Consider the following 27118-nt stretch of genomic DNA (forward strand, 5'->3'; position numbering starts at 1 on the left):
AAGCTCTGCTCTTCCCCACTCTTCTCCCCCACTGGGGTCAGCCCTGGATGCACAAGTTTCCTCTGCTGGACAATGGGAAGCTGCTTCTTTTAGTAACCCCCTTTTCAAAGGGCCTTGAGCCCAAAACGAGCTGCATCTCTTTAATTATTTATTGGCATGGCTGAGCAGGCAGCTGGGTCCTGCTCTCCCGTGTTCAGTGGGGCTGGGCTTTTTAATCCCTTTAAAGCAAGCGAGTGGGGAAGGGGAGGTTCGACTGTCAAGCTCCCCAAGGCCTGTGGGCAGATCTGGGGAGGGGGAAGGAGCCGGTCTTTGCCAGCCATTTATCCAGGCAGCAGAGTGCTCGCTGAGAGGGGTTTGAAATACGGTAGCTGCTCGTAATGAGCTGCTGGTGCCGGCGGATAAATCACCAGCACAATTTAATTATTTAATGCAACCTGGTGTTAGGGACGCTGTTGCTTAATTGGAGGGGAATGCAATAGCCAGGAAGGAGTAGAGCTGACTCCAAACCTTGCCTGGTGCAGTGGGGAGAGGCCAGGTTTCTGCAGCGTTTGGGCAGCAGGGAGCTGAAGCAGAGAGGGTCACGCTGCCTCGGTCCATGTGAATCTGGGCTACTGGTCCGTTAGTGGCTCCAGCTTGCAGACTCACCAGGGCACCCAGACCTGCTGGGCCCCTGTGTCCCTTGGCTCTTTTGTGTTCCTGGTGTGCTCAGGTCTTGTCCTCTGTTCCAGCCTCTAGCCTGGCTTAGTGGCCAAGTGTCGAGGTCCTGTGGGGTGGGTGGATCTCTCCTGTGCCTGATCCTGCTTCCCGCTGGCTGAACCCACTATGTCCTCAGCTCCTGAGGAACCGCTGTCTCTGGGAGGCTGTGTCTGCCATGAGACCCTTCCTCCTGGGAGCAGAGGGCATGGGGAGCGATCCGCAGCTGGTTCAGCTACAGCGAGGCTCTGCCATGCCTGTCTCTCCACCCGCCCCCTTCGAGTGGCACTTCAAGGGCTAGAAACTTGCTGGGCTCGGCTGTTTCCTCGTCCTCACAGCAGGCAATGTGAAGAATTGAACCACAGCCCAGGAGACCAGCCGGCTTCACACGGTCGATGCCTCCAGCAAAGTCAAACCAGCCGCTGCTTCTGCTGTCCTCTTTGTCCCCTTGAAGGAGGAATCCCCTCTCGAGACAGAGGAGCCTACATTGCCCGGGGCCTGGCCAGCTGCTGTGGCAGCTGACGGCTCTCTGGCTGCTTGGAGTCGGATGAGGAGAATCCCAGAGCCTCTGGCAGGGTTGACCAGTTGTCAGCAGAGCCTCCTAAAACTGTTTGGAGCTCCTTAAAGGGCTGCCTACAATGCTGCTTCTGGGAGCGTGGGGTGTAGCCATTCCCCAGCTGTATGGGCAAGGTAGGGAGGAGGCTGCATGCATTGGCCGGCTCTGTCTTAATGGTACAGCTTGACAGTGTGCTGTATTGCCTGTTGCACCTCTCTTTTCCTTCATGGCCACAGCAGTGCCTCCTCCAGTCATTCTCGTACATCCTAGACAGGTTCCTCAGTTTCTCTTCCAGCACTGGGTGTAAGAAAGGCGGCTCTGTTGTTTTGCTGTTGCGCTTGTCTTCCCATCAGCTTTGTGTTTGTATTGAGACATTTCTCTGAGAGCCGCAAGCTTCTTGTGCTTGTTCTGATGAGACCACTGCGGGGTAAACCAGGCTGCCTCTTCCCCTGGGTAGGTTGTATTTTGCCATGTGCAGTGGGTATCCCTGGGTTGGAGCTGCCATAGCAGTCTGGCTGGTATGAGTTTGAAGCAATAGGAATCACGCTGAGAAGGCTGACTTGCGATTAGGCCCTGCTGCGCTGGGTGCTGTATAAACGCTAATGCCATCACTGCTAATCCTGGCTCCTAAGCCACACTTTAGGACAAAGATTAGAGGCCTTGAGAAGAGCCTCAATATCACATCATCAGCCACTGCTGAGGATATACAGTAAGTGCTGTGCTGTATCCCATGGGGGATGCAGGACCCTCAAGATGCAGAGCCTGAATTTTGTGTTGGAGATCTCTAAATTGTGTAGCACTTCCCTGCTTCTCAGTCCTGTATGCCCTACAGCTAGGAGCTTACTGTAGCTCTTCTCCCAGAGGTTTTAGAAGATAGTGCTGTTGCAGCTCATGGAAGGCTGTGTGGGCGACTGGAGAGCCTGCCTCAGGCTGGGCTTTGTACTGGACTATCTTCTGAGGGGAAGGATGGTTTTCCTGGCCCCTCTGCATTTTGGGGAGGGTTGGCACGTCCTGTCTCTGCTTGCCACCCTTGGGAAGGATGGTGTGGGCTTTAACAACGCCAGTCCACGGCATAGATGTCAGAGCCTGCTCTGTTTTATGTCACCTTGACCTCTCATCTTCTTTGTCTCTGAAGCCCATTGAAAAGCTGGTGGCACTTCTGAACACCCTTGACAGATGGATTGATGAAACCCCGCCCGTGGATCAACCTTCTCGCTTTGGGAACAAAGCCTTCAGGACCTGGTATGCCAAACTAGACCAGGTGAGCATGTCTTTCACGTGTAGTGTTACATGCAGCTCCTACAGAAGGGCAGTGTGCCCAGCAGGGGTAGTAGAATGGCTCTGTCATTGTGTGGCAGCCAAGCAGCCTACAGAGGAATTGCTCAGATAAGCTGTGAAGGGTCCACCTCTTGATATGCGTCACTTACTCCTGATCTGATACTGTCTTCTCTGCTTATAAGAGCATATGGTCCGTGTAAGTGCTCTTGGCTGGGTCTCCAAGTCCTGGATGAGCCATGAGGGCTCTCCAAGCCCAGGGAACTCCACTGTGTCTGCTGGCTGATGTGTGACACACAAAATTAGACAAAGGTTGTGAAACTGCTCGACTTCCTTCAGCTCGGAGCATTTACCCTGCACCAAGCTCTGGAGGTGGCACAGGCACAGTCCCAGCAGCAGTGAGGTTGCAAGAGATCTGCTGCTCTGTTAATGCTTTTGTCCAGGAGATGAGTCAGTAGGTAACTGGATTGATGTACTTAGGTCGTGAAGTATTTTTTCCTACAGGATGTGTGTGGCCTGGATAAGTGTCAGGACAAGCTCTCCCTGAATTGCACCATCTCTGGAGATGGCTTCTTCAACAGGAGAATTTGGTCCTCTGTCATGCTGACTCTGGCCATTGTAGGAGTGCACCATTGCAGCTGCCCCTCTCCAACAGTGTCTGAGCAGCGGGTAACTTGCTCCTGGAGACTGTGACAGATCTGCAGTCACTCAAGGGAGTCTTTTGTGTCTTTCAGGAAGCAGAAAAATTGGTGGCAACAGTGATCCCCAAGCATTTGGCTGATGCTGCACCAGAAGTGGCCGTGTACCTGAAGGAGTCGGTGGGCAACTCCACCCGCATTGACTATGGCACAGGTACCTGGGCGTGCATGCTGGTTGAGGCTTGACTTCCTCGGGTAGTGACCCTTTGGAGCCTGGGGCTGCACTTATTGAAATATGTTATTGCCACTTTTTTTTTTTAGTGCCAGCTTGGTACAAACACCTTCCTTCTAGGGCCTCCTCACCCTATGTCCAACGTGGGCTATGACTGAGAGAGCTGGGGCTGGCAGCAGGGCTGTGTTAGAGCTACGACAACCTTTTCATGTCTCATCTGATGAAATGTGAACCAAGCTGTGCAAGCCATTCTGGGATAAGCTGTAGGATCTGCTTTACCGCATACAGCAGTCCTGCACCTGCTGATCCACAATAGACAGTTTAGAGGGATAGAATATAATTGCTTGAATTGGAACTAGAGTGGGAACCACATTCGTGTTGAGTGGGAGGTGGCTTGAGGTCTGGTGCTCCCTAGAAGTGACATCACTGCTTACAGAGGGACTTTGCAATCTGAAGGCAGAAGCAGTTTGCACCTAAGGAGATACTGAATTGCAGGTTGAAGTAGCCACGCTGGCTTCAGTTAGACCTAAATCTAGAATTGTATATGTACTCTGTTCCTCTCTCTGAAGGACAGGTGTGCTGAGGAGAGTGTCCTCATCAAAAAAGCAGGAGAGCAGGACCCTGTGAGTGCAAGGAAACATGACTTTGGACCTGGGCAGAGAGAGGAAGAGGAGGACGTGGGTAAAAGGATGAAGAGCTGGAGGCTGTGCAGCGCTTGCCAGGAGAGCTGCGGCTCGCTGGCACCAGGGGGAGATGTTGTCTTTGGAAAGGGACCTGCTGGCTGGGGTTTTGTCTGCTCGGGGAAGGAAATTCAGCCTTTCCTCCCCTCCTGTGTATCCCAAGCCAGCGGCCCATGTCCTAGCTCACAGTGGCTAGACCATAGGTGCACCTTGTTCCTACACTGCGAGCTGCACTTCTTCATAGCGTAAAGCTGCTCATCTTGTACTCTCCCTTCTGTATTTCCTTCCACTAAAAGACATTTATGGCTATTGCTGGTTGCTTCTTTTCCTTGCTGTTAGCTGGAGGACCAAGTTGCAGAGGCTCAGCCTGAGATCCTAGTACCTTCTGGGAAGGACTGTTCCCAGCAGTGTCATGGGATCTGCATGCTTCCGACACAGATATTTTTGAAGCGGGAGGAAATCTGTTTACTTGCAGATGTGAGGTTCTCTTGCATCCCCCAAGCAGATGACTCTGCGGTGCTCCACTTCCCGTGCTGTGCCAAGCTCCTGGGAAAAGCCCTACCTTTCTCCCAGCACACCCAATGTTGGAGCGTTTTTTCTCAAGAACTTACTTTTTTTCTCCAAGTTAATAATCACCTTGTGAGTGTCTAGAAAGTTTATGTTGGGTGTGTGCTGGATGGGGACAAAATATTGTTAGCTCAAGGCATTAGTAGGGACAATAGGGTTGGGCCTCTTGAGATGGGACTGTAACTGCTGTGATTGCTGAAGAGATGATGTAATGCCCACAGAAAGGTTGTCCTGGGGGCTGGAGACACCAGTGTCACATCTCTTCATCTCTTTTAACTCTAGGGCATGAAGCTGCATTTGCAGCCTTTCTCTGCTGCCTCTGCAAAATCGGTGTGCTCAGAGTGGATGACCAGATGGCCATTGTCTTTAAAGTCTTTAACAGGTGAGGTAAAGGAAAGAGAAGGGCTGGATGCATTGGGCTGTTTGGGGGCAGATCCCTGACAGTGTCCACTTCCAGCTGAGATGTGTGAGATGTTACTGCCGTTCTGTACACCAGACTCCTCCTGTAATCTGTGCTGATTGTAACCCCCTTCTTCCACTCACCCACACCCCTTTGGGAGTAAGAAATTGTAAGACGAGCGTCCTCCTGGGGCGTGAGCTGAGCAAATCAAGGGCCTTCTATGAAGGTGTGTGCATAAATAGAGACCATGAGGGCTGAAGGGCTTGCTGGCCTAGGGGAGAAGGGCAGAGTGGGAAAACTGTTTGAAGACAAACATAGACAATATTAGGAGGCAGATGTACCGTTTAGTGGACTGTACGGCGACCTGTTGCATCTATCTTCAGAAGGGCTGACAGCACCTCTTAGAGGCTGGGTGTCTTTCTGGAAAGTTACTTTAGTTGAACACAAATTATTGAGCTCTGCAGAGGTATATGGGTGAAGCTCTGTGCTTTATGAAAGACAGGAATATTTGATAAAAGGATCTAACTTCTCTTCAGGCATTAAAAAAAAAAAAAAACCACAAAAAACCTCAATGAAACTGGCAGGCCTTCACTGCTCCTCTACGTGTGTTTCCAGCCCAGGAGGTAGAGTTGGTACTGATGAAACTGGTGGAATGGGTGTTTGGAGTCCAGAGATCTAATCCCAGCTGTATCACTGTTTGGTGGCATGGAAACAATTTTCTTCAATAGTACTTCTGGCTTTAATTTTCCACCTGAAAAGTTAAAGTAGTGGTTGTTGTAAGGTGTAAAGCTTTCAGAGCTTTTTTTAGAAGTTGTTGGAGGAGACTGAAGTGTCAATGTTTTCAAATAACAGTTGGGGTGGGGAAAGATCTGCACCAACATAAGACACTGCAGGTAAAACAAACCCCTGCTACTTGATTTCTTAGTGAATTTGTTGTAAAAAACCTCCGATTTTTAAAAGGTGCTGGCATTTGCTACTATACTATATCAGGCTGCTTTCTGTGGCCAAGGAGCTGAATATATATTCTACGTACTGTGATGTTTGTGGAGGTCCTGCTTGCAAGTGATAAAGTTGTGTCCTCCAAACTGGTTGTTCTTGTCCTCATATAAGTCAAGGAAGACAGAAGAGGGCCTTGTCTTAATGCTTCCTTCTGTCTTGGGTCTCAGGTACCTAGAAGTGATGCGAAAACTTCAGAAGACCTACAGGATGGAACCTGCTGGCAGCCAGGGCGTGTGGGGCTTGGATGACTTCCAATTTCTGCCTTTCATATGGGGCAGTTCCCAGCTGATAGGTACTAATAAAAATCTTCTCATGTCCCAGCCTGCCCCCTGCCCTGTCTGTCTGGGTTGCAAAGATGATGGGGCTTGGGACTGACTTTTAAATACAAATATGTCAAATTTGTGTATCATACACCAGAAGAGTTTGCTTGGGGCCTGGATTTTTTTTTCCGTCAGTGTTCCGAATAAAGCTAGCTGCTTAGGTTGGGAGATGGAAGGCTTCTTTGTACAGTAAATTAGCCTTTATTGCAATGACTACAAGCTTTTTAAAAGGAGAGTCTTGGTTTTGGTGGTAGAAAACACATTTTCTGCCCTGGGGAGTTTACCAGGTGCTCTCACTGCTGAGGCACTGGGGTGGGAGATGAGATGGAAGGGAGCAGCTCTGTGCTGACTTCTGAAGAGCTCTGATGGGAGGATCGTGTTTCTTGTGGAAGCAGGGCAGGACAAGACCTGATTGAACATGGTCTCAGAATGGAGCTGCCATACAGATTACTTCCTCTTGTCTCTAACTCTTTTTAGACCATCCAAACCTGGAGCCTCGACACTTTGTTGATGAGAAGGTGGTAAACGAAAACCATAAGGACTTCATGTTCCTGGAGTGCATCCTCTTCATTACAGAGGTGAGGACTGGAAGGTTTGTCCCACGGGGAAGTTCTCTTGACATTAGATACTTGGCTCTGGCTGTGGTTTTCTCTTCCTCCTTCGCTTGTTTGTTTGCTCTCGTGGAACTGTGCGGATGAACTGTTGTTGCATGTCTTGAGGTGCTCTCCTTGAATGAGTTGAGACAGGGATGTTGAGAGGAAAGTATAATTAAGCTAGATGGGCTGTGGATTGCAGTTGAAGGGAGCTGTAACGAGAGCAAACAAATAACCCTGGATCATTGCTTGGATCTGTCAGTGGGAACTTGGATGGGGAAGACTGGTGCCTGCAAGTGTGCTAGGAAGATGAAGTAGAAGCTGCAAAATGCCTGGGCTTGCCAAGATACCTCCCTTGCCTCCAGCTGTTGGGTGCTGCCTAGCAGGGCCTGGGCTTCTCCTTGCTTAGGGCAGGCTCCTAAACCTCCATGCAGCTTGGTCTCCTCCAGATTCTACCAAAAGGTTTGCCCATTAAATGCTCCTTATTTGCAAGGAATCCAGAGCAGAGATGGTGTTGAGGTTCACCCAGCTGGCAATGTTATCAGGACCACATTTCTGCTTAAACGCTCTGTGGACCTTAGGTGAGGGACTGGTGATACTCAGCATGTTGGCAACCATGGGCAGTATTTCTCAATGAGGGAGCTCACGGCTTTCTGCCCTCAGCTGCAGTGGATGACCTGGCCATGTTTCTACCATCCGCCTGGCTGCATGATCTGGGCTGGGAGAGCACGAACCACACGCTCCGTTGTGGTGAGGGATTTCTTGTTTCTGGCAAGATAGAGTTGATGGGATTAATTTTGAAGGACAGAGTGCGGTTCTTCCCCTTTGTTCTGTTCGCTTTCCCCCCTCCTCGCCTCTCTAATTTAGTGATTAGATGAGAAGGGAGGTTACAGAATATGAACTTAGCCTTTCATGTTGGAAATTTTCATAGGAGCCTTTGGCCCAAACCCCAGGAGGTGCTGTGTCAAGTACTGCTGAATCTAGTAGAGTTTGTTGGTACTTAGCACCTCACAGGATTTAACCCTTAATGCAGAGTTAAATCATGCTGTGGGTAGTAACAAGGCGCTGGCGGAAGAGATCAAGTTGAGGACAGGAAAGCAGGAGGCAAAACGTTCTAAGAGTTATTTTAATTTGGGCCTCTGTAATCCAGACAAGGCACTAACCTGTTAAAAACATAAACCCCTGCATCTCTTGACATGTGTGCAGAAAATTTTGCAGTGACACGTAAAGTTTAAAATACAGAGCACCATCCTGCTTCTTCGGGTCACTCTGCTTTTGCCTGCAGAAACTTAGCTTTTTAGTAGGCTTTTAAAAGAAATTATTTCACTTATTTCTCCATACATTTGTTCAAAATCATGGAATTCAGTGTTTCGGCTGTGTTCCTCAGTGCCACCTGGTGGCAGGGAGCCCTCCTCTCGGGCCCTCCTGGCGTGAGCCGCTTCAGGATGGCAACAACCTGGGTTATCAAGTGCATGGCATTTTCAGCCCATCTTCATGCAAGTACTCTTTATTTTTTTGTAAAGGTTTTGCTTTTAAAATTTGTTTTTTCTCTCCCAAATGCCTGGGAAGGCTGTGACTGCCACTAGGGGGGGCTGAGACAGCCTTGAGTGCCTCCAAATGCTTTCTCTCCAAAATCAACAACAAAACAAAATAGCAGGGAAAAAAATAGAAGGGATTAAAGTCTTTAATAAATAAACTGTATTATTTTCTTCTGAGTTTGTCAGACGGAAACAGCTCTCCTTTAAAGGTGTTAAACATGTAGCAAACACCGCAACAGTTTCCATGGTGGGTTTGGTACCTCTTACCAGGAGAGAGCAGGTTTTGTTTCAGCAAGCTACAACCGAGGTAGGTTGTTTTCTTTCAACCAAGAGAATACTCTCTTGGGCAGATATTTTTCTCAGCCCCTGGGTGACGTTTCAGGGATGTGAATATACACTGGTGTGGTGTTTGCCGCATGTATATTTAAACCTTCGCTCTTAAAGTAGCAGAGAGATGATGTTCAGGCTGACCCCGCTGAGACGTTCTCCTTACAGCAGCACCACCCTGCGCAGGCACGGCAGCGAGCCTTGCGTAAGTTGGGCTGATGTTGGGAAATCTGCAGGGTGGTTTTGGACCTGAACGCGTGGTTCTTGGATAGGGTGAGGTTTACGGAGCCGGAGGGCACTCGAGCTATCCCCTCTGCTGCTGCCTTGCCTGCCCAAGGGTGCTGTGGGGTGTGCGTGGTACCTGTAGGTGCCAGGATGAGGAGGGTTTGGGAGCATCTCCAGGGGCTGTGGACGGCAGCGATGGCGGGGCTGTGTGTGTTTGTGCAGAAGAGGGGTGCTGGGTACGCCCCAGCTGTTGTGGTGGATCACTGCGATCGCCCAGATGCTCCTCGGAGGGCCCAGGGCAGGCAGCAGGAATTTCAGCTTCAATCTGGCTTCTAAATTTGGAGGTTTGGGAAGGGAGGGCTCGGGTTTCGGCTGGAAGGGAAGGAGCTGACAGGAAAGCACGGCCTCAGCCGTCCCCCTCCCCCCGGCACTGACAGAGGAACCATTTACAAAAGGCCGATTCTCTTGGGAACCGAGAGGCAGGAACGCCGCGTCTGTGAGTAATTTCCTGCTCAATATGGCTGCTCTGACTCACTCCGTTCCCCTGGGGTCACTGCGGGACTGCAGCGCTCTCGCCGCCTCTCGCTCTCCCCCCGCCAGCTCTCCCTCTTCGCCCTTTGTGGCTGGAAGGAGAGGAATTTTTTTCTTTTTTTTTTTTTTTTTTTGTTTCTCCCCTCATCCCCCTTATTTTTTCCTCCCCAGTTTGAAACCGTAGCCAAGCTGTCCCTCGCTGGGTACCCCGGGTGAGGAGGGCCGTGGTGGTGGCTGTGCCAGGCACAAGCGTGGGGCCAGCCAGCCCCGCTTGCCTCCGGCATGCTCACTCCAGCTTGGGAAGGGGGGAAGAAGCAAAGTGTGATGATGGTGGCTGATGCAAGCTGTGTCCCTGTGAAGGGCAGCAATGCTGGAGGAAGGTTTGGCGTCAAAACGCACACAGCCAGATCTCCCCTACGAGGGTGAGGGGGAGATGCTTTGAGCGAACCGCCTGGCGTTGAGCTCCCCAGCAGCCTTTAACTTGGGTGCCAAAATCCTTGCGCTTAACGCGCCGGCTCTGTCGGGTAATGTGCTTTGTGTATCTGCGCGTTTCATCTTGTATCCGCAAGGAAAGCGCACGCGGCAGAGGGGTGCGGGAATGGCTGAGCGGCTCATCCGTCATCCCCCACCTCACGAGAACTGCCGAGGGGCAGTGGGGATGTGGCTGTGCTCTCCCAGCAGCGGGAAAAACTACAGACCCGCTTCCCCCAGAGCTCCAGCCCCAGGGTCAGCAGGTTTGAAACACATTGTCCTCCAAGCAGTGGGTTTTTTTGGGTTCCTCCTCCACCTTTCCCTCTCTCTCTCTCTTTCTCTGCTGCAGGCTGGTGCCACACAGACCTTGCAGAAGGGCAGCAGCAATTTCCCAAAGCAGACTGATCTGCCTTGCTTGCTTTTACAGTAGGCAGAGAGGTGATTTTGGAGGCTCTTTTCGCACCCTTGCTCCAGGCCTGTGCGTGTGTGGAGGGAAGGGGTTAGTTGTTCGAGCCCCAAGTTGAGAACGGCAGTCCAAGAGATTCCTCTCTCCCCACGCTCCTTTTTAGCGTGAGCTTCGGCCTTGTGGTTTCTGATGTCATGGGAACTTCGCTCAGTCAGAGTGGCGGCGTTGTATTTCTTTTTCTCCCTGAGGGTCTGTTTTTGTTCATGGAGGAGAAGGAGAGACAACTACCCAGGGAATCTACATGCAACTGTCCCTGATTGCAGCTTCCCCCCTGCCCTCCTTCCTCCAAATTCCTCACCCTGGGAGCAGAAACGCTGGGGTATAAAATAAAAAAAAGTAAAGCATCTGCTGCAAGCTAGCAACTCGCAGCTCTGGAGCCAGTTTTGAGAGCAGGACTGGACCATGTCCCCTCTGCTCCTGCCTCCCCCGGAGTCCTCCTCTGCTAGAGGCAGGTGTGGAGTGGGCTGCGGGCGCCGGAGCTGCTGCCAACCTGTGCTGCCCTCTATTCAGGGAAGGCAGCGGCGGTTGTCGCTGCTGCTTGTTGTTGATCTGAATGGGGAATGAGTCATTTTCTTGGAAAGCCCAGCAGTGCTGCACTGGGAGGTTTCTGGGTAGAATAGGAACAGTGTTGAGCCAAGCTCTACTTGGGGGGAGAACGGGACTTACATGGGGCTTTTTTAATGTGATCATTAAAAGGGAGGTGAGCAGAGGAAGGTCTGATGAGGAGAGCGTGGCAGGAAAAGGCTTAATTTTATCAGGGAAGGGGGGGAGCTGGATTGCCACAGCTTCATGTGATGTGGCCGCTGCGGGAGGGAGTGTGGAGGGAGGGAGGGAAGGCGCAGTGAGGTGGCTGGTGCGTGGGTCACAGGGCTTGGTGGGAATGTTTGCTTGGAGAGAGTGTGAGCGTGAGTCACTGCTGGTGCAACAAGCTTCCTGGCTGGCCCAGCTCCCTCAGCCCTGCTTTCGGGTCTCTTTCAGATGAAGACTGGCCCGTTTGCCGAGCACTCCAACCAGCTCTGGAACATCAGTGCCGTACCCTCCTGGTCCAAGGTCAACCAGGGCCTCATCCGCATGTACAAGGCCGAGGTGAGCGCTGTGGGCAGGGGGAGGCTCCTTGGCCACACACCTCCTCCCTTCCACTTCACTGTGGGTCACCTCTTCTCTTCTACTTGGTTTGGGGGACCGTCACAGCGAGTCGCTACCCCATGCTAAGTGTGGTTTGGGAGCCCTTGGCAGTTCAGGTGCTTCTGCGTAGAAAGAGGCTCCTGCCCACCCAGTGTCTGCCCCAAAACCAGTCCCAAGATGGCCATTCCTTGCAGACATGACTCTTGCCATTTCTTATCTTCCCATAGTGAAAGTTGCAGGTCTCCAAATTAGGGCCTATGTCTTGACCTGCTCGTCCTTCTGGTCCCCGCACTGCTGTTTTACCAGCTGGAGGAGACTTAAATTAAATTATCATCCCAGGTTTCAAGAGCCCCAGAGCAGGCTGAACACTTCCTACCGATCTCCCCTCACTATGAGTCCCTTCCGTGCAGTGTGCCGCACCGGCGAGGCCACAGCTACCTCCCTGGCTTGGCAGCCCTCCACCCACCGGGGCTCTGCTGGCGCTGCCCCAGCAGGCTTTCCTGGTGAACCCTGACCTGGGGAACCGGGCAGTTTTGGCTCTCCCTTATCTCTCTTTCCTGCTCCAGCTAACCCTGAGCTTGAGGAAGCAGGACAGGAACCGCCACATCTGGGCCTCCAGAGGGAACGGCCGACAGGAGGCATCCCTTGCTGGGAAGTATGGGACTGTGCTGGCTCTGCAGGGAGTCACCGTTGGCAAAGCAGGGATGGCAGAGCAGGGATGGCGCAGCTTCCTGGTGCACCGGGAAGGCTGATGGGGCTTGAAGGAGTTAATCCTATACACTGTGGTCTCTGCCATGCTCCTGTTGCTGGGACATACAGCAGAGGCTGGCGGGCAGCTCTGCTCAGACCCAGCGCACAAAGGGGTTAACTGTGCCGAACACAGTGCGCTCCCTCCCCCAGCCCTTCCTCTGCACTGCACATCCTGTGTTTAGGTTCCAGGCCACATACCTCTCTAATCTGTGAGGTGTCACTCCCAGGCCCGCTGGCTCCTTCCGCCCCCAGCTCAGCTTTCCTCCCGGCCTCCAAAGAGGAGAAGCCGGGCTGGGGGTCGACCCGCCTCCTCTGGCTGCTCCTTGGAGGGGTGTCCCTGGGCTGCCCCTCTGGGACTGCCCCTGCTTGAAGTTCCAACTCGGGGACTGGAGATGCTGCCTGCTGGGAAACCCTGAGCTGGAGGCTCTGGTGCGAGAGCTGGAGGGGCTGGGGGAACTGGAGGGAAGACCCCAGGCCTGGGAGTGCTGTTAAAGTGAAACATGGGTTCACTAAAACCCTGAGCCAGTGTGGTCTGCTGCTGCCTTGGCAGCCCTGCCTTGGTCCTTCCTTTCCTTTGGACCAGTTCCTTCACACACTGTTTGGGTATTCCCCTGGCACTCCATGTGCCCCACGCTGTTTGGGTACTCCTGCCTATTGCCCCACACGTGCCATGTGGTTGCTTCCACCTCATGCACCATGAACTCTGCCAGAGGAACTTGGCAGTGATGTGCCCAGGGTGCAACGTGCACGCCTACTGATGTCTTGGGGCCACTGTGTGCTGGCAGATCTACCCAGCCTGCTGGGGACAGCGCAGCCCGTTCTAGAGAGGGGAGAGTCTGTGGATCTTCTAGGTGTACCCAAGACATTGTCTTTTCTGGAGGATTTGGTCTATTTTGAACAACAGATGACATTGTGTCGAAATGCCAGATCTAGTACAGGTGGTTTTCTAGAGATACAGCTGTGTCAAGGGGAGAATGCGAAAACTGCTAGGAAGAGTAATGACACAAATTTAGGCTAAAGTGTAGAAAACATTGAGTCAACCCAAGTGCTTTAAATTTATTTTTTTACTCAAAGAACATTTGTAGATCTTAAAGGACTATTCCTAAGCACGTGGTCCTCATGCAGTAATGTCTTCTTCTGGCGCTGCATGGTACCTGTGTTCACTTGGATGGGCAGAGGAGAGGGGGGACTCCTACTGAGGACTCCTTACTGGTTCTTTATATCTCCTCTGGGGAGTCTCCCACTCTGCTTCTGGCTCAGCCAGTTCCTGACTGGCTTGAGAGATGAGAGGAGCATGGACATGGTGGTGGCTGGGCAGAGTTACCGTGTGCCTGGCTGTGCAGGTTTTACCAACATTTGCAACTAGAGGATCTCTTTGACTGATTTTCTGGGAATGACACAATGTTCAGGAGTTGCTGAGGCTTCATCCTTTGAAAACTGAATCTTTCTGGGTGTTTCAGGCTCAGCACCCACAATCACTGCACAAGATCTTTTCTGTTTGCTGCTGGCTTCTGGAGTTAGTTTCTGCTCGATGTTCCCAGCTGTGCTGCCTCTCCACCCATGTGGTCTTTCTCCAATTAACCACTACCAACATTAGCAGAAGATAAGTGAGCCAGCAGCCCCCAAGTGCAGACATGGGTCTTCCCCCAGCTCAAGGCAGGCAGCTTCTGTGACAAAGCTCAGAGTGTGTGATAGTAAAGAGAGGGAAGGTTTGGGGCTGTGGTGTTGCTTTCTTTCTGACTGGCTAAGGTGAGAGTAAAATTTCCTTTTATCTTCCTCCCCCCCCGTCCCTTCTCCCTGCCCCTCTCATCACCCATTGCAATTAGATCAGGTGAAATCAGACACTCAGATGGAGGCTTCAGCTCCTTAACGTGTCTGAGGTGGCTGAGAAGTGCTCAGTGCTGGCCAGTGCTGACTGTGACCAGGTTTTGAGTGGAGGCAGCAGCAGAAAGGGGTCACTTGCTAAAAGCAGTGAAATCAAATGCTCACTTGCAGCCTGCTCTCACTTGGTAGGAGTGGGGCAGTCCCCAGACCTGGTTCGTTTAAAAAGCACTCTGGACACTTTATCTCTTCTCTGTCCCCTCTATGAGATGAATTTAAAGAGCCGACGGAAAGCTCAGGTGCATCCATGTGGCTGGGAGCTCTAGTCTGGATCCAGGCACACCAGGGTGCTTTCTGCAGGGTCTGTGGATGGGCAGTAGCCTGAAGACAATGTGTCTTCAGCTCTGTGTATTTATGAAATCTCAAATGTGTCTATTTATAATATAAATATAATGGGTGAAGACGTGTTCACTTGGAAGTGCAAGGGCTTTTCTTATTCTCTCCATCAAAGGCGAGTGAAGAAGTCGACAGAATAGAGCGTGGTTAAAGCATCAGCCTTGATGTTTTTCCCCTGAGCCTGCTTTTGTGTCTCCTGACCTTTCTCTCTCTGCTGCAGTCAGTCGGGAAATACTTTCCATTGTAACTAATCTAGTCCCAGTTCCATCTTTAAAGGCTGGACTTGATGCATGAATCTACTCCCCAGTTGAGTGCCAAGCAGACCTTCAGCATGATCAAGACGGGGCAAGAAGAAAATAAGCCTGTGCGCCTCTAGAGCTAGTGTTGGCTACATCACTTTCACCCACAAGTGATGCAAGCAGGGTCCTGTCTCTTGGCACCTCTGATAACCCACTATATTTATGCTAGTCCTGCTGGACAGAGGAGGAGAAGTTTCTCTGCTTGTCTCTTCTTGGGCTGGTGATGTGTTAAGTGGAATGGGTACCCATTCTTCCCACTTGCGGTAAAGTCTCTTCATCCAGAGCCTAAACCAGTCTGGTCTCTCGTAGGACTCCTTTGAGCTAGTTGGGCTGACATTTCTAGCTGTCGACATCTCCAATATTCATTTCTGTCTGTTCTTCCCTCACGTCACTGTTATCCAGCACTGCTTCCTCTGAGGGTTTGTCTAAGTGGTTGTGCTGGGAGATGGCAGCAGCTCTGAGCATTAGGAAGCTTTGAAGGTGATGTACCCTGATGGTCACAGGACTTATTTCTCCTTGGTGACTTGCCATGGAGGCTTGTGGGTTTCTGCATGGCTGTTTTTTCCCCAGGAATGCATACAGCCATGCTGTACTTTCACCACTTCCAAACTTGTTTCAGCTCCAGTTTGCTTGCGAGCAGTTTGGTTGTGCTGGAACCAGTTGTCTGACCTCTGGCTCCAAAGGGATTACCATAGGCCCGGGCTTCTGAGCACAAATCCTCCTGCTGGCTGATGACGAGAGCACGAGGGCAGGCTGCCTGCCTCTGCCTGTGCCCTGCCCGGGGTGAAGGGCTGTCTGCAGCACACCGCTTCCTCCCCATCCCCAGAGCTGGGATCCCCCCTGCTGCAGTGGGTCCAGCTCAGCCCATGGAGGGCCCAAGGCTCCTTCCTGTGGAAAGAAGAGTTATAACTACGACTTGGCTCTTGCCTCCCTTTGGTAGGAAGGAACTGTGCTTTGAAGAAGTGCCTGGAGGAACGAGCCGTGCGTCTTGTCCCCAGGATCTGCCTGGGAGGCTGCTGGTTGCAGGCAGGACCCAGTGTGGCCTTGACACCCTCCTGCTGCTGGCTCTGCAGCTTGTGGGGAGCTGGGCGCCCATCTAGCACAGCGTCCCTCCACCCTGGCTTTGAGCAGGTGCTGTTTGAGCCAAGGAGTTGCTGGGACTAGATGGACTCCTGTTAGTTGGTAGCTGCTGTGCTTTGGTTGTATGTACTTCATATCTCCTGTAGAATAAGACTTCCATCCACAGACCCATGCCTCAGCTGGATACAGGGGAAAAGCTCTCCTCCTAAGACATGAAGCACTTGACTTTCTTTTCTCCTTTTCATATCGTGCTGTCTAGGGAGGGAAGAACTTGCTCTTCTGCCTGCAGCGAGGAAGTGGCCACCATCTCATTAGCCATACCCCACACCCTCATAGATGCATCCCCATTTGCAGCACAGTGAGGTGGTCTATGGCCCTTTTTTAGCACAACTACTCACAACTAACATGGGTGATGTCAGTGTAGCTGCAGCTGCTGGGTTGGTGTACACGTACTGCTGAGGTCTGTGTGTCTGGAGGTGAGTCTGCTCTGTGTTCTCTGTGAATTTTGGGCAGTCTGCATCTGCATTGACTCAAAAATACAGAGCTCTGAGTGGCTCTGCCAGGCGAGCGCTTGGCAAACTTTGACGTGGTTGTTGACCACAGTCACTGACCTCCCTGCCCTGGCAGGATGGTGAGCAGAAGGGGCTGTGCCCTCGCAGCCCGGCTCTCCCTGCGCAGAGCCCAGGCTGAGCTCAGAGCTAAGCTGCATGATAGTGGACGTATATGACTGATCTGTGATCCACACTCCCTCTACCATTAGTCTGCAATGTGGGGTGGGAACTTCAGGGGTGAGGGATTGTTGGGAATAGGATCATGTTGTGAACTATGGCAGCAAAATCACTGGTTCTTGTCTGTCAAAGACCTGAGAATCTGGAATGCAGTTTGGGCAGCGCCTTGCAGCTGCAGGATGGTACCTTGAACCCAGAGTGCAGGCACTGTCCTGGGGAGGGAGAGTCTCTTCCCCAGGGGGTTTCTGCAGTTCTCAAAGTGTTTGTAGGGTGAAGCTCTTCAAAGAGACGAGCTCAAACAAGAGGTGGTGAGAGAAAGCTGCTGACATAAACACACCTCTTCTGCTCATGCTCCAGGCCTGACTTTCAGCAAGCAAAAGGCTCTGGCTGAAGGGAAGGAGATGAGGTTATGAAGTGTTACTGGCTTGAGGAGCCTGACAGGAATGTGGGGGGGAGACATGGGACTGATCCCCCTGCCTGCAGCTGAGCCGAGTGGCCCCAAGCTTGCTGCCTCCTGAGCCTGGAGGCAGGATGTAGCTCTGGCTGCATGCGTAAGGTAGAAATGTCTCCTGAATTCACCCCTCTTTCTCTCCCCTCCTGCAGTGCCTGGAGAAGTTTCCTGTGATCCAGCACTTTAAGTTCGGCAGCCTGCTCCCCATCCAGCCTGTGACGTCCTAAGGAGGCCACGGGAGGAGTCGAGGCAGCGGAGGCGTAGCACGACGCTCTTCCTCCTCCCCTCACCCCCTCCTCATCACCTTGCCCGTTACACACAGCCCATTCATTCCTGCACATCCTCATCGGCAACCACAGATCCAAAGCACTCGCCGGCCTTGCACGGGAGACGGGACCTGGAGCGGCTCCTCCTGCACATCCTCAGCACGGGGATGTCTCGCAAGCGACCAAGCCGGGGCTGTGCCTCTCCGCTCCGCTGCATCCACGGGCAGCGTGACTGCCCTATACAGCTCTGGGCACGTGAATGGGGTTTGAGTAGGGGCTGCCTTGCAGTGAAAAGGCTCTCTGGTTCCCTTCCCGGGAGGAAGGGGGTGTGGAGGGGAGGAAGGCACGTGTGTATGTGTTGGGCAGTGGTAACTGCAATTTCCCTTTTGAATTTCATTGAAGTTTCCTGTTGGTGTTTGGTTTGGAAAACCACGGTGAGGGGTGAGGGGTGAGTCTGCACGTGCCTGTAGGCAGCCCCCTCTGCTTGCACGGCGGGCTCTGAAACGGGTAGAGGAAGTTGTAGGGAAGGTCTGTGGGTTGCTCGAAGCACAGGGTGCCATCTCTCCCTTATTCTGGGTAAGGAAAGCCCCCTCCCTCCCTCTCTTCTGCAAGGTTCCCTGGGTCTTCCTTTCCTGCCACTGCCTCTTCTCTCGGGTGAAGCTGGGAACTTTCTGGGCTGTGGAGGTCTGAGCTGGCTCTGGAGTCGGAGACAAGGTCCCTGGAGGGACCTGCTCTGTGGGAACAGCTATGCAAAGACACTGCTCGGGTCGCGCCTGCTCAGGCTCCCTCTTAACAGGTGCAAAACCTCATGTGTTTGCACACATTTGTCGCTGGGTCCAACCTGTCCTCTGCACTCCCCATTTTTTCTTCTGTGCTTTGCTGCCCCAGGGCTGGGCTGGCCTCGGTGGCACAAGGTGGCCATGGTTGCTACTGCTTGGTCATAAATTGTAGCGACAGCCCCATAACAAAGGGATTTCCCCACAAAGCAGCATGTTACCCAGCTTTTTTAGGGAGGCATCCCCGGAGCAAAGGCAGCATGGGGGGGGCAAGCATGCAGCTTTACATGCTTTTATATACCTGCGCTGGAAAAAAAAAAAAGCATAAATAGCCCAGGGCAGCAGGTTATACCTGGAGAAAGCTCCTTCCCTTTGACATTCCCTGCTGGTGTTGCTGTGCTGGACCTCGGGCAGAGGGACCATACTTCCAGTGCCACCAGCAGCGGCATCTCAAAGGCAGATGGATGAATGGAGATGTGGTCCATCTCATGGCAGCAGCATCACCAGGAGGGCAGGAATGGCTGGTGCTGGGTTTGAGATGGGTGGTCATGTCCACAGGTCTTGACCAAGGTGGTCCAAAGCTTTGCAGCTGGAGAAGGGATGTTTCTTTATGGGGTTCCCAGGCTGGGTGTGGGGGGGACAGGGCTCTGGTCTGGTGTTTGCTGGGGGTGGGGAGCAACAGGGATCCTTTCTCTGGCACTCCTGCAGGCCATGGAGGGGGCAGTCCCCAGCCAGGCTGCTCGGCTTTTGCATTGATTTACTGGAGGGGGGTGGGGGAGAGACAAAAAAAAAAAAAAACCAAAACCAACAAACCTGCTTGTGATTTTTTTTTTTTTTTTTTTTTTAATCCCCCCACAATTTTCTTTTTGCCAGACCTACTTGCTCCCTCTTGTAAAGGTTCTCGTAGGCACTCAGGGGAGGGAGAGCAAGAAAAGAGTCTAAATTAAGAGGCAGCGAAATGCAGGCATCTGCAGAGCTAGAGCAGAGCTTTCTAGTGCTGCTACTGTCCTGTCTGCTCCTGGCTTGGCCCTCGGCGGGAGGGGGCAAGGATCATTTGACCTGCCTGAAACAACTCTATAAACTTGCATTTTAAATGAAAAAGGAAGAGTGGAGTTAAGTCTTGTTTTACTCCTAAATGGGATGTGTGTTTTGTCTTGGCTTTCCAAATGGATCCACTCTGGGAGCAGTGCTGGAGATCTGTGTGCTTGCTGGGACTTGAGTCCATCTCTGGTGGAGCAGTTTACCAGCCAGAGCCTGGAGCGGAGACCCCAGGCATCTCCACCTGTGTCCCCTCATGTTGCTGTGTGGCTTTTGGCAAGCGTGTCCGTGCTTTAAATGGCTGTGCAACATCTCTCTGGCAATGGCTGAGCTAAAGCCTGTGGTTTCTCAAAGCTGCTCAAGGGTTGGGAATGCATCTCTCCTGGTTATCTTACAGAAATGGGGCTTCCATGCAAAAGGATGGGTTGAAATGTTGACATCCATGCATGGGAGGGACACCAAGAATGTGAAATACAGCACTGAAAAAGGGTGGGGAGATGCTTCCTTCCACTGCAGCCACTGCTCCCTGGGGATGGTGTCCCTGGGCTGGGGACCTGCCGAGGAGGTGGGAGGAAGCTTATGTAGAGCTCGGTGTTTCTTGCTTGCCTGAGTCTGCACGTCTGTCCTGCTGAGGATTTTTGGACTTCAAAAAGCTAATTCTTGTTTGAATCTTATCAGCCCACTTGGAATGTGCCCCGTCCCATGTCAGTCAGCTGCTCACCTTCCTCTGACTCCCACTGGTGTCCGTCACTGTTCTCAGGGCTCAGCTCCTCTCCTGGTGGGTCCACACACATAGCAGCACCCGGGGCTGCTCGATGTCTGAAGCAGCACTCCCCCACCTCCTCCTACATTGTGGTTTTAATTAAAGTCTCTGTGTTTTGCACTGGTGACTGTGTTGGTCTCTCGGACTGGGGTTTGCTCCTGCGTTGGGAGCAGAGCCAGAGAAGCCGATGGCTGGAGCCTTTGGCACAGGGAAGAGGCTTTGTGGAGGCACTTGCTATGTTGGTGGTTGATCTCTTGCTTGCACCAAAACTGACTCGTTATTTAACTGCATGAAGCAAATATATCCAGCCTGTGTTTGTATCCTTCCTAGGTGTCTTTCTGTCATAGAGTATGTATTATTTATTTATTTAACTTCTTTGCTGTGTCCGCCCCCTTCTCTCCCAGGTTGGATTTGGCAGGTAGGTGATGTGCGAAGCCTGTTCCCAGGCCAGCAAATACCTCTTGAAGATCAGACGCTCACAACCAAAGGACATTTCAGCCTTGTTTCTGAGGCATGGTGAGAACTGGAACCTTTTCCTTCAGATGTTTTTCCTGTCCTGCTGTAGGGGCTGACTCAGGACTTCCAGCATCAGTTTAGCTCAGCAGCTTTGTTGAATTTATATTGAAAATGATACCTGGACCTTCTCACGAGCAGTTGGAGTTAGCCTAGATGTGCTTAGCAAATGCTAGTTTTCTTGTCACTGGGTTATATCTTCTCCATCAACGCAGGCCAACTGTGTGAGTGCATGTTGCTAAATGTGGCAGCAGCATGGAGGGATGGATGGTGAGCAGAAATGTCATCTTGGATCACAGATGTTTTCTTTGAAGACGCTTGAATTTGTCTTGAACGTGTCCCTTGGCGAACATGACGTGCAGTGAAGGGGAAGCAGACGTAGTGTGGGTTTCTCACTATCTTGCTGCTCAGCCCACTGACCAAGCCAGTTTTTTTAAATTCAGTTTTCAGAACTGGATCCTTCGGGGTTGCGATACATTGGCCAGTTCGTGTTTGTGTTTAACAGCTGTTGCCTTTACATGGGGTGCGTTTCACAAATCCCCGTCAACCTTCCCCCATCTCTTTCTTCGCAGCCCTCCTTTATAAATGATCGTTCACGGCAGCCAGTAATAAATGAAGTAAGAGTTAAGAGAAGCAGCCTCGTGTGGTGATAGTAGTAAAAGAATAAAAAATAGAACTGTTTCATGCCATTGTTGCTGTATTAACTTGTCCCTGGTGTGCGGCTCAGTTCCATTACGTAGTGCTGGGTTCCTGCTATTAAAGAAACAAAGAAGTCGCCACTGCAGGACCAGCATTTGTTGAGCAGCAAAATCTGAGCTGGCAGTTTCCAGGATGAAGATGTGCTTTGTACCCCAAGGAACTGGTGTTGAACTGCAGAAGAGCCCTGGACACCGCACTGCGTCCCTGCAACTGCATTGACTTCCTGAGAGAGGGAAGGAGGCAGAAATGGGTGGGTGGGAAAAGGTGGAAGTGGTGGTTAAGGATAACTGCTAATGTAACCTGAACTCTCCCGCTGCCAACGTGCCGGTGGGAACCTTCTGTGGTTCAGAAGCTCACAGGGATCTCATTGCTGCTTCAACAAGGACTCTCCTGGCTCAGATGTAGATTTTAAAAGGGCTTTTGGAGGTCATTTCATGCTCTAATAGCCAAGAGGAGGGATCTTTGTCCTTTAATGTTGCTTCCCCTTCGGTGGATGAGCACTCTTCCCATTGTCATCAGAACAAACTCCTTGAGCGTCCAGGGGACAGACAACGTCTTTCCCTGGACTGACCTTGTAAAAGCTGTGCCAAACTTCAAACTAGGGTGAGCCAAATTGAAAAAGCGCTGCCTCCACATGAGGTTTAGTGAGGGCTGAACCGTGATGGGCATCTTCAGCTTGGAGATAGGCTCATTCTGAGGAGCACAAGGCTGTGAGCAGGTTTTGGAGGTTAGAAAAGGCTTTTGAGGGGGTGGAGTGGGTGCTTCTGCTTGCTATAAAAAGCCTGGGCTTGGGAATGTCTACATCGGTTGGCTCTACACAGGGCGTAAATACAGTTGTCGCTAAAATTGGAACAAGTCACTCCCCATGTTCCCAGTTGCAACTGTGACACAGATAATAAACAACGTCGAAACCCCCCTTCAGAATTTGGGCTCCTTAATGCTCGGTGTGTGCAAACCCATGGAACCAGGAGTGCGGTCTTGTGGGGATGGCGCTGCGCGGTCCTGTCACACCGAGGTGTGTGTTTACGTCCTCCTGAGCACATACTTGCTTCCTTTTATAAAAATGGATTAAGGATGTGCTCAAGGATTTGCTGAGCCTATAAATGGAGGAAGGAGAGAAAGCAGAGGAGCAGTTCCTTATCAGGTCTTCTGTTCCTAAGACACCTGGGAGAGAGAAGCCCAAGCAGACTGCACTGCATGAGTCAAGGGACCCAAAGTATCTATTTTGATGTGAATTCCTCCGAGTTTTATGTGTGGAAACAGGGTGGGTTTTTTTGGAGATGGTGAGGTCTACGGTGCTGGACCCCAGCCTGGTGAATACCTGTGTAGCTGTAGGGCACTTCGTGTCCGCAGAGTTGATGAGGTTCACAGCGCTTCCACAGCCTTCGTGTAGACCTGGCACTTTGGGTTTCAGCTGGAGGTGGTAATGCTGCTAAAGGGGATGTATGTGGTACTATTGCTAAAAGAGCAAAGCACACCAATGTTCCTAAGAGACGGTATCTCCCATAATGGCTACAAACTATATAAAATTGCCTGGTGTGGTGGTTAGAAAGAAATTCCAGCTAGATTGTAAGATACTGGAGCGTATTCTGTTATTGGGTACTAGCTGATCACCGAAAGCAACTGCTCTGCAAAGGGTCGTACTTTTCCATGTTCAGAGCATATCCCTTTAAAAATATTAGTTTAGGTATTACATATCCCCTTTGAAAAAATTCCCTTGTAGGCGAGAATAAAACTTACAAAAAGGCTGTTACAGAGATCATCAGCTCTCTATTAGATAGCTTGGAATATGCTCCACTAGCACCAGAGTTTAGTCTTCTCCAAATTACTGTAGAGGATTTGACTGTATCTTGCTGATCCATCCACATTTTAATTTCCTCTGCACGGATACATATTGCAGGATGCTGGAAATCCCCAAGCCCACTGGAGCTGCAAGACTGGATGTTTCATCCTGTAACACCAATAAAATGTTAATGCATACTAATAGCAACAGCAAAGGGGTTTATGGAGCGAGCTGGGAAGTATTTTATAATTGCCAGGGTATCTGTGTCACAGAGAATTTGGGGTTAGAGTCATCAAGTATTGCGCTTTGTCAACACAGGAAAAGAAAACCCCTCAAATATACCTCAAACCTACTAATTTTTATAATTAAAGGGGGAAGACAGGAGATGAGTCCCTGGGGAGAGAGTCGAGTCGAACATAAATTGCATATACATGAGAAGGCTGCCCACTGCTTGGGATGGAATCAGGAGATGTGGGTTCCGTCACCTATTCTACCGCAGACCCCCCACTGTAACCTGAACTAAGGACACCGCTTTGGTGTCCCACCTGGAAACCAAGAATAAAAGCATTTGTCCTGCTTTATAAACCCAGTAAATCTGGGCATGAGGTGACATAAATACATCAGTAACGTGAAATCCAGGGAGCTGGGGCATGGGTTGCCATCTCTGCACGTTGCACTGCCCAACTGGAGCATCTCACGACTCACGTTTCTGCTCAGCCCAGCCTGGTGGTGTGGTCCTGTTCGCTGCAACCTTAAGATACAAAAAAATAAAAAGATAAATTTGAAATTGGGGCGAGAAAGACCGGGTTTCCTCCATCTTGCAGTGTTTCCATGTCCTGCTCTTGCTGGAGGTGCCAGCCTTCGGTTGTGCTCCTCATCCTGCCTGTCCTGAACACACAGCTCTGGGATGCTCCGGTCGCTGCCTGTTGGTGTTGGAGGACTGTGGGTGTCGTGGTTTAACCCCAGCTGGCAGCTAGGATCACCCCGCCGCTCGCACAGTGCCCCGCCCCTCCCCCCCCCAAAAAAGGCAGGGAGGAGAGGGACAAAAGGAGGCGAAAGGGAAAAAAACTTGTGGGTTGAGATAGAGACGGTTTAATAGAACAATAACAGAAAAGGAAAAATAAAAACAATAATAATAATGGTAAAGGAATATACAAGACACAAGTCACTCTCACCACCCGGTAAATTGGTAAACTGGCACCGTCCCGAGCAGTGATCGTGAGTGCGCCCCTCCAGCTAACCCCATTTATCTATTGAGCATGACATCTACAGTACGGAATATTCCATCGCTCTGTCTATGCTCCTTCTCAGCTTCTATGGGAAGCTGAAAAAAGCCCTTGAAAATTATAAACATCACCTGGCAACAACTAAAACAATACACATTATTTCATACCAAACCTGAAACACACCAACCACTAGGAAAAAGAATAATTAACTCTATCCCAGCTGAAACCAGGGCAGTGGGACAAATAAAGTAGCAGTGAGGTCGGGAAGATCGTGCCCTGTTAGAACCACCACGCCGGGAATCGCTGATCCGTCCCGGCTGGTGATTGGCTCCACCATTTCTCAGGCCGGACCGGAGCACGTGGTCTCCGTGGTCCATGGGCAGAAGGGGAAGAGCCTGGATGACCACAGCGCTGCTTGTTTTAACAGACGTGCTCCAAAACCTGGGGATTTTCCAGAGTCAACAGATCCCAAGCCAAGGTATAAGCCAGAGGCATTGCCTAACCCGGAGGGCCAAGCTGAAGAAGCTCTGCATGTAAATGCTCCTTAAACAATGTTAGGCTGAGTTAATCCAGCGGTAGCTCCGGGGGGACAAACTGAAGGCTCAATCCTCCCCCTTATCTCTTCTTGTCACTGAGCCGGAGGACCGAGCCCAGCGCACAGCGCCGCAGAGCCTGGGACGTTCGTGTCCCGGCTTTTGAGGCTTTTTAACCACATTCGTGCCTTCTGGTTCATCCAAGAGCAGAAGAGTCAGGGTATTCGTGGTGCTGTGGGGACCGCAAGCGTGGCCTTGGCTGGGGGGAGACGGGTGAAGGAGGAGAGCAGCCACGGAGCTTGGATGTGGGGGTTGTCCCCTGGCCCTGAGAGTCCTCCGGGCTTTTGTAGGACCAGACCCCAGGATGCTGCTTTGCCCCTGCACGGGATCATCCCGCATCCCGACCCGACTCCTGCTGGAAGCTGTCTGCAAAGCTTTCCCTTGCCTTACGCCGGCGTGGGGCTGCTGAGGGCAAAGCCTGTCACTTCACACATAGATTTTGGGCTGGTGTTTGCTCTCCAGCACCAAAGCAAACGAAAATGGCAGGTTTCTGAAATGCTGTTCCCTGAGCTGTGCATCTGACAAGCCCTGGCTCTCTGCTGGGGGGGTTATATGAATATCCCTGAATCCTGAGCGCCCCAGCACCCTGTTTGCACATGGTTTAGGAGCAGGAGCGGGTTCCTATTTGGGGTGTGCAGCCCCAAACACTGCTGAGCACGTGTGCTAACGCCGGGGTGCGGGCAGCACCGGGCTGTGTGCGGCAGCCGCGGTGAGGAGGAGAAGTGGGCACGGGCACGGCACGGTGTGGTGGTGGTTTGTTCATCCTCGCTGGGGAGCAGAGGAGAAACAAAAGCCGGAGCAGCGCAGGGCACCGGGCTGGCTGGGCGAGGAGGAGAAAAAAAATAATTGTGCAGAATTTCATCGGGGAGCTTGAAAAGAGGCGATTTTGTGAGCAAATAGTCACCTCCCAGAGCAGAACTTCCCCGTCTCCGATTTCAAAATTCCGTTCACATCAACATCCACTTTCATGTTGTAAAACCTGGGGAAAAGGGAAAAAAAAAAAAACAGCTTCACACGTTTCAATGCAAAAGTCTCATTTCGGCAAGGAAAAGGGAGGGGAAAGTATGGCTTTGGTGGAAGTTCATGAAAAAACAAGCCCTCAAAATGAGACTGTGGAATATCAGGGACCTGAGGCAGCTGTGGCTGCCCCAAAGTCCGGGGATGCTCCTGCCTGTGCGGGGCTGAGCCTGAGCGGGGCCATGGAGTGGCCGCTGGAGTCCAGCCCCGATCTTAAAAGACGTGACTTTTCGCTTTACCCCGCTTGGGGAGAATGAAAAGCAGATTTGGCTGGGACCAACTTCAGAAGTGCCTCTGGCTTTGCGCTGCAGCCACTGTCCCCGTTTCACGCATCAGAAAGGCGGGAGCAGGGGCCACGGTGCAGGTGCTGCGCTCTGATGCATATGAGTCCCCATGAGTTTGTCACGACAGGAGCAGGGGGAAAACTGTCCCCTGCCGGCTGTGGCTCCGGCCCGAGGGGGACCTGCCGGCGAGTTGAGAAGGGGCATCTTTGGTCCCATAACACAGCTGGAGGAGGGTAGCACAGAGCAGGGATGGTCCACAGCAGCACCCTGGTCTTCATCGCTCCAGGGAAAGCCCTTTCCCCTCCTCCAGGCAGCAGCACAGACGGGGTTAATGTTCTGCCTCATCCTGCAGGTGCCTCTGCTCAGCTGGGCCAATCATGGGGCCACAGGTGAGGATGAGAGCAGGGTTTGGTGGGGTTTCTCCCCTTCTTCTCTCCTCTCCTCCCTCTGTGGGACCTGGCATCATGGAGTGCCTTCCTTGAGGAAGAGGAGCCAGGGCAGCTCTGCCTGCCCTCTCCCTCCAGACTTGGCTGGCTCCTCTCCATGCCCACCTCCACGTGCAATTCAGCATTGGGCAAGATCCTGCCTGAAGCTCGTGGCCCTCTCGTCTGCCCAGCGTGGAAACCACAGAGAGCAGCTCAGCTGGAAGTGCCTTTTGTCCCGAGGAGCAGCTGCAAAAGCACTCGGCATCCCGGCGGGTCGGTCAGCAGCACTGCAAACCTGCCCCAGACCCCTCTGCGAAGGGACCAGGACTGTCACCAGCAGTGCAGCCTCCTCACCCAGGGCCAGCAGCAACACCGGGTGAGCTGGTGCCCAGGAGAGCAGGTGAGCCCACCACTGGCTTATGGATTTTGCTTGGCTGAGCTGTATTAGTCCTGGTTTGGAGATGTTAACAGCTGGGTTTCCCCGTTTCCCAGCTTGTGGGTGTAGCAGGTCCTTCTCTGGAGACCCCTTGTTGGGTTTTTGTGGTGGAAAGGTGGTCGAGGGGGGTCTGTGCGC

The 27118-nt window shown here is 51.9% G+C and overlaps 1 protein-coding gene across 1 annotated transcript in view; it reads left to right on the plus strand.

Moving 5' to 3' along the window:
- The window catches only part of PTPA (protein phosphatase 2 phosphatase activator), a 28182-nt gene extending 6729 nt beyond the window's left edge, over positions 1–21453 (plus strand). Inside the window, exons 4-10 of the mRNA XM_082492774.1 lie at positions 2385–2510; positions 3259–3376; positions 4924–5023; positions 6208–6332; positions 6838–6938; positions 11490–11597; positions 17314–21453. Of these exons, the coding sequence (XP_082348900.1) occupies positions 2385–2510; positions 3259–3376; positions 4924–5023; positions 6208–6332; positions 6838–6938; positions 11490–11597; positions 17314–17388 (753 nt within the window). The 3' untranslated portion in view covers positions 17389–21453. The remainder of the gene's footprint in view (positions 1–2384; positions 2511–3258; positions 3377–4923; positions 5024–6207; positions 6333–6837; positions 6939–11489; positions 11598–17313) is intronic.
- The last annotated feature ends 5665 nt before the right edge of the window (positions 21454–27118 follow it).

Source organism: Vanellus vanellus (genome assembly GCF_965231255.1).
Source record: "Vanellus vanellus genome assembly, chromosome: 18".
Classification (NCBI taxonomy): domain Eukaryota; kingdom Metazoa; phylum Chordata; class Aves; order Charadriiformes; family Charadriidae; genus Vanellus; species Vanellus vanellus.